This window comes from Lissotriton vulgaris, chromosome 2_2 (genome assembly GCF_964263255.1).
Source record: "Lissotriton vulgaris chromosome 2_2, aLisVul1.2, whole genome shotgun sequence".
Lineage (NCBI taxonomy): Eukaryota > Metazoa > Chordata > Amphibia > Caudata > Salamandridae > Lissotriton > Lissotriton vulgaris.
In genome coordinates this window covers 332,967,571-332,979,784 of record NC_141688.1, presented here as the reverse complement: position 1 = coordinate 332,979,784, position 12,214 = coordinate 332,967,571, and the positions used below count along the sequence as shown (strand labels likewise).

Here is a 12,214-nt window from a genome sequence, read left to right as displayed (position 1 = left end):
TCACTATGCAGTTCATACTGGTGTGAGGGGCTCTATGCAGTTCATACTGGTGTGAGGGGCTTTATGCAGTTCATACTGGTGTGAGGGTCACTATGCAGTTCACACACTATGCAGTTCATACTGGTGTGAGGGTCATTATGCAGTTCATACTGGTGTGAGGGGCTCTATGCAGTTCATACTGGTGTGAGGGGCTCTATGCAGTTCATACTGGTGTGAGGGTCACTATGCAGTTCACACACTATGCAGTTTGTACTGGTGTGAGGGTCACTATGCAGTTCATACTGGGGAGAGGGGCTCTATGCAGTTCATACTGGTGTGAGGGGCTCTATGCAGTTCATACTGGTGTGAGGGTCACTATGCAGTTCACACACTATGCAGTTCATACTGGTGTGAGGGTCACTATGCAGTTCATACTGGTGTGAGGGGCTCTATGCAGTTCATACTGGTGTGAGGGTCACTATGCAGTTCATACTGGTGTGAGGGGCTCTATGCAGTTCATACTGGTGTGAGGGTCACTATGCAGTTCACACACTATGCAGTTCATACTGGTGTGAGGGTCACTATGCAGTTCATACTGGTGTGAGGGGCTCTATGCAGTTCATACTGGTGTGAGGGTCAGTATGCAGTTCATACTGGTGTGAGGGTCACTATGCAGTTCACACACTAGGCAGTTCATACTGGTGTGAGGGGCTCTATGCAGTTCATACTGGTGAGAGGGGCTCTATGCAGTTCATACTGGTGTGAGGGGCTCTATGCAGTTCATACTGGTGTGAGGGTCACTATGCAGTTCACACACTATGCAGTTCATACTGGTGTGAGGGTCACTATGCAGTTCATACTGGTGTGAGGGGCTCTATGCAGTTCATACTGGTGTGAGGGTCACTATGCAGTTCATACTGGTGAGAGGGGCTCTATGCAGTTCATACTGGTGTGAGGGTCACTATGCAGTTCACACACCATGCAGTTCATACTGGTGTGAGGGGCTCTATGCAGTTCATACTGGTGTGAGGGGCTCTATGCAGTTCATACTGGTGTGAGGGGCTCTATGCAGTTCATACTGGTGTGAGGGTCACTATGCAGTTCACACACTATGCAGTTCATACTGGTGTGAGGGTCACTATGCAGTTCATACTGGTGTGAGGGGCTCTATGCAGTTCATACTGGTGTGAGGGGCTCTATGCAGTTCATACTGGTGTGAGGGTCACTATGCAGTTCACACACTATGCAGTTCATACTGGTGTGAGGGTCACTATGCAGTTCATACTGGTGTGAGGGGCTCTATGCAGTTCATACTGGTGTGAGGGTCACTATGCAGTTCATACTGGTGTGAGGGTCACTATGCAGTCATACTGGTGGTAAGGACACTATGCAGTCTTACTGGTGGTAAGGACACTATGCAGTCATACTGGTGTGAGGTAGTATCCAGCTGGCCTTAACAGAACACGCCGCGCTGTGCCCAAGGAGATGACATGCTGAGCGGAGCCCTGCAGGAACGGAGCCCTAGATCTTGCGACAACGGAGCCCCTGAGGATGGACTATTGGAAGGCGAAGAAGCAGCCCTCTCAGGGTAGCGCCGCTCCACACATCTGCCCGAACGCCTTACTCCCGGGTGATGCAGAACATTCTACCCACACCAGCTGCCACACAACCATATAGACTCGCCAGTGTCTTTGCGGTACACCCTCATCGCCTGCCCTGTCCCGCTCCACATCCCCGGGTGGCCGTAGGTGCTGGATCATGAGACACGAAGGCTGCCTGGTACTACTATGGCTCACATCACTGTACGCCCGACCCGCATCTGAAGATACCGGCCCATTGGACACTTGTGTGACTGACGTCTGGAGGTGCGCTTTGGGAAACCCCTCTCAGCCTCTGCGAGGTGCCCTCGTTGCCTGCCCTGCTCATCTGTACACTCGCTGGTGGACGCCGGTGTTGGCGCAGATCCAGCAGACACGAAACCACGCGGACTGTGTGGGGACACAGCTGCTGCCGCCTCTTTAAGCCCGGACTGTGCTTGAAGATACAGACCTCCCGGAAGACTGCATTTGGGACTGCCCCTCTTGTCCACAGGACCTGCATAATCGCCACACCTGGCCCATGTCTGGGGGGGTTGAAAACACGGACCGGAACCGGAGGCGCATCGACGAAGGGGAAACTGCTCAAATCGAGGACCAGGATGGATGTGGAGCAGGTGACATTGAAACTGGACAATGTGCTGGCCGTCATGGAGCGACTGGAAGAATCCCTTCAGCAGACTCGCACCTCCCTGGAGACCAAGATTGACAGCGTGGCAGTTGACTTGACCCACCTCAAGGCGGATAATAAGAAGCTACAACACCGCACTACAACCTTGGAGGGCGCGGTGGCGTCACTGGAGCCCACAGTAAGCCAAGCAGACAAACATATGCAAGACCTGCTCAACCGGGTGGAATTTTTGGAGGAACGTGCTGAGGACGCGGAAGGACTGGCACGAAGAAACAACATCCGGCTAATAGGCATCCCGGAAAAATGGGAAGGGGTGGATCCCACTCGACGAGTGGAAGACTGGCTACGAGACCTGCTGCCGGAGGGCACACTATCACCCCACTTTGTAGTGGAACGTGCACACCGAGTACCCACGAGACCCCTCCCTCCTGGCTCCAACCCTAGACCTCTAATTTTTCGTGTCCTCAACTACAGAGACCGCAACACGATCCTGCGGGAATCCAGGAAGTTTGGCGACATCCAGATAGACAACACCACAGTGATGTTTTTCCCCGGTTATACTGTGCAGGTGCATAGACAACGACATTCCTTCCTAGCGGTTAAGCGGCGGCTGCGACAGGCGGACCTCAAATACTCGCTACTCTTCCCCACCAAGCTAAGGGTGGTGGCGCAGGATAAAACACACTTCTTAACTAGCCCTGAGGATGTTGAGGCCTGGTTGGATGGAAGAATGGCTGAAGCGCCTAGAAGAGCGCAGGGGTCCACCACAGTATCACGCGCACGAGGGTCGAGGTGGCGCCGTAGGCGCGGAACGTCCACACCCCCCGCACACAGGAGACACCGACCCACTCTCCGCCAGCGGACCTGATTCTACAGGAGCAACGTGATGCGCTACGCAAAGTCACAGAGATCAGCAGCTCCCCAACTCCATCCTTTGCTCCTAACGCCAGACCGACCACGTTTCCGAGTGACGATGAGGCGATCATCGGGATACCGGACTCCCAACAGTCTACGGATCCCCCAAGCGTCACGCCGCAAACAGTAGACCTTCTCGGCTGAGAGGGACCCCGGAGCTTCCCTCCCCGCGGCGCAGGGCCGGCGCGGCTGTGCTGATGCGGCTCTGGCTCGCCCTGAGGTGAGCGACTTGCAGACCTGACTGATGTGAAGATTCCCCAGCCCCGAGTAATCGAGTGGCGGCGAGACGCAGTGAATAACATTTTGCTATGTACACACAGCCCTGCCTTTTGCCTCGGCGGGGCCGCCTTCGCACTGGTGTCTCCATACACACCAACGGCCCATGCTCTGACCCCTCTGGAGGCAAGGGCACCTTGCGAACTCTCCCTTCGCCATCTGACATTGGACAGACTCCTTTCCAACGCTTTGGGCGGGCGGACACCTGGGCCTGCCTGTCAGCCACGGCCTCTCCTCTTCGGCCCAGGAGAGGCGACATTCGCTCCATGGACAACTTTGTCAACCTGTATTTTGCTGTACCAATCAATTAATACCCCCTAGAACTGTATAGTTCACTTTAGCTCACTTGAGTGTTTGGACGGAGGCATGTTGTGCAGCTGACCTTTTGGCATTTATTATTATGTTGCCTTTTCTTGGCTTTATGTGTCCCCTTTCTTCCCTACCCATATGCACCCAAAGGGGTCAATGCATACTGTATTAGCAGCTGGAGGTGGTCTGGGGGCGGGGATGGGATCGGAGGACCTGGGGAGAGTTTCACCTGAAGGTCTGGGCATGGCTGGCAAGTGCGGGTTATTCACAAGCGGTCATTATGGCTGAAATCCAGATCTGCACCTGGAATGTCAGGGGCATGCACACACCGGCAAGACGATACCAGATTTACTCCTATCTAAAACGTCATAAGATACATATAGCACTGCTCCAAGAAACACATTTGAACAAGGCAGAGGTACGTGCGTTACATCGCAGGTGGCGTGGGCAGCTTCATGCCATGGAATACTCCTCCTTTGCGCATGGTGCTCTCCTGTGGGTCCGTCCTGGGACGCCCTGGGCGGTCACGGATACACATATAGACCCTGAAGGCAGATATGTGGTGGCCCAGGGTAGGCTAGATGGGCAGCAGATGGTGTTGGCCTCCATATACTCCCCAAACACTGACCAGGGCGGTTTCCTCACACACCTCTCCACGACAATGGCGACCTGGCATGCAATCCAGTGGATACTGGGGGGTGACTATAATTGCATATTAGATGCGACAATGGACCGCTCCTCCCCGCCCTAAGCTGGCGCGCCGACGCACAGTGCCATGAGGACGCTACTCAACTGGGCCACGCAGTGGAATCTCCACGATGCTTGGCGGACTCACAACCCCACGACAAAAGTATACTCCTATTACTCAGGTGCGCACGACCTGCACGTGCGCCTGGACAGATTCATGGTGACCGCTGAACTCCTCCCGCTTGTTACTGACACGCGATACATGGGCCGCACACACTCGGACCATAACCCACACTTCCCCACCGTCGCTTGGGAACGCCCACACTCCCCCATCCCCACCTGACGGCTCCAGCCGGCGCTGTTGCTAGATGCGGCTTTCCGCGATTCACTTCTCAAGCAAACGGCCCAATATTTTGAGGACAATTCTGACACAGCTTCCTACCCCCAGATTGAATGGGACGCCTTTAAAGCCGTGATTCACAGGCATTGCCTGGGTACACAAGGGCACATGCGGAGACAATTAGAGGGTGACCTAACACGACTAAAGACCAGCCTGCTCGGTCGGAAACAAGACGCAATCAATGGCACTGATGGCCCGCTGGCGGAAGCTCAGGCGGAACATACACGCCTCTTAGAAAGGCTACGCAATATCAATTACGCCGCCCACTCGGCACGAACACACCACCTGAGCGATAGGCCTGGCAAATTATTGGCCTGGCTGATCTCGCAGGAGGATCGTGCAGCCCCGGCGGCGGCGATACATGTAGACGGGAGGGGGCTACTGTACTCACAGCACCACATTCATGAAGCGTTCACGACCCACTACGACGCTCTATATCGCTCTCGACTCCACGACCCAAACCCCGACATAGCGGAGTATCTTTCCCCCCTTCCGATGCCGCATCTGACCACTGCACAACAAGACGAGCTTGGGGCCTCGCTCTCACCGGAGGAGCTCCGTGAAGCCATCTTTAACCTATCCAATGGCAAGTCCCCCGGTCCTGACGGGTTACCGGCCGAATTCTACAAGGCTGGTTCGGACACATTCTCATTCCAGAACTCCTGAAGGTGTACGTTGCGGCTGCGGAAGACTCCTCTCTCCCTCCCACGCTTAATGAAGCCAACCTGATATCCATACCTAAACCTGGCAGGGATGGCACGCGAGTGGGCTCTTATCGCCCCCTGGCCCTCCTGAACACGGACTATAAGATACTTGCCTCCACGCTAGCCTGGTGACTGGCTCCCCTGGTCCCACTCCTGGTGCACCACGACCAGAACGGCTTAGTCCCAGTGCGACACACCTCTTATAACATCCGTCGCCTGGTCCGTTTACAGGAATACTCCGTTCGACGCTGGCCGTGAGCGGGGTGTCTAGTGTTGGACCTCAAGAAAGCGTTTGATTCTGTGGAGTGGCCGTACCTGAAGGCGGTAATGGAAAAATTCAAACTAGGAGACGGCTAAGAGAACATGGTTGACTTGCTCTATCACAGACCTATGGTTCGATTCCGCACCGGCAAATTGCTCTCCGACGCCATCCGTGTACGAAGGGGTACCAGACAGGGCTGCCCCCTGTCCCCCCTGCTGTTCTCCTTGGCCATGGAACCCCTGGCTACAATTCTCCGGATGCAGGGAGATGAGTGGGGAATCCCGCTGGCGGATGGAATTCATGTGATATCACTATACGCGGATGGCCTGCTACTATGTGTAAAGGATTTGACCAATGTCCCAAGATCTCTAGCTGACATTTTCCGAACCTTCGAGGATATGTCGGGATTGCGAGTCAACTGGTCCAAGTCGGGAGCCTACTCCTTCAGCCCGGGCACGCCTGAAGGCGATATCCGCCTTGGCGGCGAGAGGCTGCAATGGTACCCCACTACATTCCGCTATCTGGGAATCCACATTTACCTGAAGCCAACAAACGTCCTGGAGGGAAATCTGATGCGGGCGATCGCTTCTATTCGTGCCCAAATCGGCTTCTGGAAGACCCTGCCCCTGAATGTGCCTAGTCGAGTGGCGCTAGCTAAGATGATAATCCTACCAAGGTTATTGTACTATTTCACCAACATTCCGACGTATGTCCCCAACAAAGTGTTTCGGGAACTGGAAGTCCTACTTCGCGGTCTCGTCTGGAACGCGGGCCGACCTCGCGTGGCACTGACGAAACTATACATGACCACTGAATCGGGAGGCCTGGCAGTTCCCAACATAGAGCTGTACTACCTGGCGGCGCAGTTACAATGGGTGTCGGGATGGCTTTGCGGTAAAAGCCTGGGCGACACTGCCACGGATACCACCACTTGGACCCAGATGCAGGTTTGCACATTGTTCCATCCTCTGACCCACTCCCGCTGTCCTTCTCAATTGAACCTGGCAGTGGCGCGCAGGTGCTTCCTTCGATGTCTACGGCTCACACGGGCAACAAAGCCATATGCTCCGACACTCCCTCTACTGGGCACTCCCGGGGCAACAGGAGCACTGACAGAGGCCCTACTAGCCAGCTGGACGCAGGCAGGAGTGGAAACGCTGGGAGATCTCTACGCTGACGGGGCACTACTTTCTTTTGTGGACCTTGCCGCGAGCACGGACCTCCCGGCGGGGAAATTTCTATTACACGCGTCCCTCATATATACACTGACCACCACCTGGGGCGATATGTCTGAGGAGTTGCCGATGCATCACTTCATGCAGTATTTGCATGTCATGGGCAATGGCTCCCACATAATACATTGGCTGGCGCAGGCCCTACTAACCCATACGCAACCATCCACCTTGCAGCTAAGGGAGAAGTGGGCAGCCGACAGAGGAAGGGACTGGACTGACAAGGAGTGGGCGATGGTGCTGGCTGGACCGACTAACATCCCACGGAACCCCCGCTTCAAGATCATCCAATTTTACATCTTGCACCGAGCCTATCTCACACCCGAGAAGATTAACAGATACTTCTCAGTCGCCGACACTGCCTGTCAGCGATGTTCCCTGATAGGAGCGGATATCCTTCATATGCTCTGGCAATGTTCTAGCATTCAAACATACTGGGATGAGGTCACAACACTACTTGATTTATTACTTCAATTTCCAATGTTGAAATTCACATCGTGAAGCATATCCTGATCATAAATCCATATAAATATATAGAGCTTTTCCCAGTGCATTTCGTACCTATGATAGGTACTTCATCAGGGGAATCTGTAGAAATAATACATATAAATGAGGGTCCATCATTCTACCTGTTCAATTACAGATAAGCATGCAGTACATTCTTCACACATGACTGTTACTAAATGAAAATCGTACTCGGAAACAATTAATTAACTCTAAATTAAAACTCAAAATCTAGAACCCGTTATCGCCCCTAACGTGAGCATAGTGCGATTTCGTAAACAAAAGACCAAATGCGTCACATATAAAACAAGATAGGAGTTGCATAGTAACTGAAATGAACCAAACGGTCCCTTCGAGTTAGCGTGTAGAAATTTCTCACTCTCAAATGAGTCTTACATATCAGCATAACCTGTTGTTAATCCCCACTCTAATCACAATGTTGTCAACTTACAGCTAATGTGAAGGTACGTGCGTTGTACTCTCAAAGTGAACAAACGCGGGACTAACCCGTCGCTGTTAATACATCATGGTGTTTTAAAAAAGTGAAGACGACCTTCCTTTCAGGTGACTAAAAAGTGAAGTCGGACTACAGTTTGGGTGGCAAATGAGTTCGGCCATGTTGGAACAGAGTGTTCTGCTTGAATGGCCCACCCAGTTCCGTAATATACTCCCGGGTACCGTCTAACTCGCAAAAACTTATCGATTAACACCAAAACGAATCATAAAGTGTAAAAACAACATCATTTCATGACAATAAAACATATTAGAATAAATGTAGTCACTGTGGTTATAAAGGTGTCAGTGTTGTTATTGTTCATAAATAACACGAGAGGTCCAAGCGTTCATTGAGCCCATGAGGCTTTAAAGAGTCCAACCTAAAAATCCATTGATTTTTTCTTTGTAAGAGTTTTCTGTTCACATCTTGATTTCCAATGGTGGTGATCATTTCAAGCACCAAGAATTTTAATTGTGAAATGTTATGTCTTTTCTCATTGAAATGAACAGCAATGGGTGATTTTTCATTTTTTGTTCTTATATTGCTTTTATGTTCTGTCAAACGGGTCTTTATCTTCCTAGTTGTTTTGCCCACATATAGCAGGCCGCATGGGCATTTGAGGAGGTATATAAGGTTCATGCTGTCGCAAGTTGCCGTTACTTTGAGATGTATAGGGTTTCCTTGCCGTGGATGATTGATAGTATTTCCCTTGATGATTGCATGGCAGTTGTTGCAATTGAAACATGGTACTGTGCCTTTGAACGATTCATTTGAACTTTTTGACTCAGTGGAGCGTGAAAGCTATTTTTGGGTCTCAAATGTTTAAGTTGTGAATCAGGTTCTTTGGTTTCCTCAGTGTCAACTATCACTTCGAAAAAATGCCTAAGTCTTAAATTTCGCATAAACTTATACAGGCTGACGTTCAATTCCAATTTGTCAGTGTTGTGAGTGGGGACAAAAGATGTCCCTTTTTCTAGCACTTTTATTTCACTGTTGGACAATTGGTGTGAGGAGATGTTGATGACAAGTTGCTTGTTTATTTCTTCCTCTTGTTGGTTCTGTTCTGTTGTGCTGGGACCTTTGGAACCGGTATTGGTTGTCCTCTTTCTTTTGCCCCTCCGGGGTCTCCGGGGTCTGACGGACCTTCTTCTAAAAAAGAAACCTGAGTATTAGGTTGAACATTGTCACGTGATTGAGATTCTCTCTGTTGTGTGGGTCTGTTTTCACCTTCTGATGATGACGTTTCTGTCTCCGTAGTGTTAGTTTGTGGTCTGTTCTGGCGTCTCCTGGCATACACCTCAGCCCAGGAGTACACCTCCCCCAGCCTATAGTCTATGGTGTCTCTTTTGAATTTTCTAACCTTTCGCTCGTTGATTTCTTCTGTGTACTTCTCAAGTTCTTGGTTGATGTCCTTAATGGTCTGTGACCAATCTTCTTCGTCCAGCATCTTTTGTAGTTCTTCCTTCGTTACTGAAATCTCTTTATTAAGTTCTTCAATCACTTTAGACAGCTCCTCAATTATGAGCAAAATTAAATCAAGCGAGCACTTGTTTAGTATAGCATACCAGCGTTCTATAAACTTTTGATTGTTTTTGCATAAAAGTGGTTTAAGTGGTACTCGTAGTCCTCTTGGAATCCTCTGTGCCCGGTGATACCGGATCAATGTACTGGCATGAAGCTGTTGGTTTACCTCACGTTTGGTGAGGTAAAGTAGCTGTTTAATGTTACTTTCTTTACTTTTCTTATTAGTGATGGAGGTGGATTCCTCATTTATTAATGCATATATCTTGGATGCAACGAAATGCATTGGGAAAAGCTCTATATATCTATATGGATTTATGATCAGGATATGCTTCACAATGTGAATTTCAACATTGGAAATTGAAGTAATAAATCAAATAATGATGGAAAATTGATGAACTGATTATTTATTGATCTTACATGATTTAAATCAAGAAACAGATCGCAGCGTCGATCCGATATAGCAGCGCCCAGAGGGTCGCTCCCAAGTTAAAGGGAACGCTTCTTTCTACACGGATAATCACACCTGATGTTCGACTAGGTGATACCTCCGTGGCACGCTACACTCGCACAACTGTCCAATAACAAGCCAGTGCCCAACCGCCCTCCCTTTTTTCAAGTCACAACATTACTCACGCAATGCACCGACGAACACGTGCCGCGAACATGGGAGGCCTGTATCCTGGGGCTCTACAAACACACGAAACTGAACAAAGTACTGACAAGGTTCTGGTATATGGGTCTGATCACAGCTAAACGCTTACTTACCAAACACTGGAAAGCCAGCGCCCCCCCACACATCCGGCACTGGCACACATCCTTCATTAATTGGGTGCGGGCAGAAAGCACGGTACTCCTCCGGGAGGAAACAGCGGGCCTCCTGAAATTCCCCATTGTGCAACTCTGGGATGATCTCCTTAAGTCCTTCCACCAAGCCTGTCTGGAACAGGGGATAATTTGAGATGACATGACCCAAAACTACTGCATTGACACAAAGCACTGCGGGGCGCCGCTACACTTGCTGCCTTCCCCCCCCAACCCCCACTCCCCTGGTCAACGCCATACCCAAGCCGCCACTATAGCTCCTACCATCCCATGACACCGCACATGCTGGAATCATACCGCACCCACATTCACGCTCTTAACGCTCAGTTGACGAAGACACACTGACTTCTTCTTTTAGGCCTGTCACGCTTCCCACACGCCAAGCCCTGGCCATGCCCCCGGAATGTGGCCACTGACCTGACTGCACTCTGGCGATATTATCCATGGGCCCCGGATCAGACCCCCACACACCCACGCCGCTGTCCCGCCACATCCCGCCCCGGGTCCGCTGACCCCCCTACTACGGCTGCAACATCCCCCCCCTAGCGCACTGACTGGCGCTTTCGCTTTCCCTCTCTTTTTCTTTTGCTATCCCCCCACTGTTCTGGTTCATGTATTTGTTCACTTATTGGTCACGTTCCCAGACCAGGCCTTCTATTATTGTTGACAAAGACATTACACATGCTATAGCTGTGCTGCTGGACACCATGTCCCTGTTAACGCTACACAACCCCGCTGTAGTGACATGACGCGACCCCCAGCACGCACGGTCTGCGGGACACAACTGAGACAGGTACCTTTCGGAACCGGACGACCGAGCCTGGGCGAAGTTTCTTGCCACAGACATTTATACCTGCATTACCGTCACTGGAAGGTTCCACACACGGCAGGTCGCCAGACACATAGACCTCAGCAATGACGGTCTCTGCCTGACGCCGCCGGCCACATGAGACTACTCCCTTATCGTAGTGAGCTATACCATTATATAACTGTAACCATCATAGTGGCATCTCGGATGAGCAATTTCCAGTTCCCCTATCGCCTGTCCACGCAGTGATTTACAGAGGTAACTACTAGCTGGCTCTCACAATGGACATGGACTATTGCCCATACGGTACAGATGCATTAAAACATCTAAAACAACACACACAAAAAAAACACAGGCCTGCTTACTAGACGTGCTGTGTATTACAAGATGTCTGCATGTTCATACTATACTACGCCGCCGGACCCCAGGGTTGCCGGCTAAATGGCTGTGTTATCTCACTGATATTTCATCTGATCACCATCTTATGCTGCCGGCCCTTGAGAGTTGTAGGCTATATGCTGTGTGAATGATGTCTTGTACAATAAAGGTCTTTAAATATAAAAAAAAAATTAAAAATGAGTGTCACTGCAGTTTATACTGGTGTGAGGGTCACTATGCAGTTCATGCTGGTGTGAGGGTCACTATGCAGTTCATACTGGTGTGAGTGTCACTGCAGTTATACTGGTGTGAGGGTCACTATGCAGTTCATACTGGTGTGAGTGTCACTATGCAGTTCATACTGGTGTGAGGGTCACTATGCAGTCATACTGGTGTGAGGGTCACTATGCAGTTCATACTGGTATGAGGGTCACTATGCAGTTCATACTGGTGTGAGGGTCACTATGCAGTTCATACTGGTGTGAGGGTCACTATGCAGTTCATACTGGTATGAGGGTCACTATGCAGTTCATACTGGTGTGAGGGTCACTATGCAGTTCATACTGGTGTGAGGGTCACTATGCAGTCATACTGGTGTGAGCGTCACTATGCAGTTCATACTGGCGTGAGGGTCACTATGCAGTTCATACTGGTGTGAGGGTCAATATGCAGTTCATGCTGGTGTGAGTGCC

The 12,214-nt window shown here is 50.8% G+C and overlaps 1 protein-coding gene across 1 annotated transcript in view; it reads right to left on the bottom strand.

Moving 5' to 3' along the window:
* LOC147729422 (uncharacterized) overlaps positions 1-12,214 on the bottom strand; it is a 285,971-nt gene that overhangs the window by 48,781 nt on the left and 224,976 nt on the right. Inside the window, 1 exon segment of the mRNA XM_086959845.1 lies at positions 9,218-9,776. Coding sequence (XP_086815971.1) covers positions 9,218-9,776 — 559 coding nt within the window.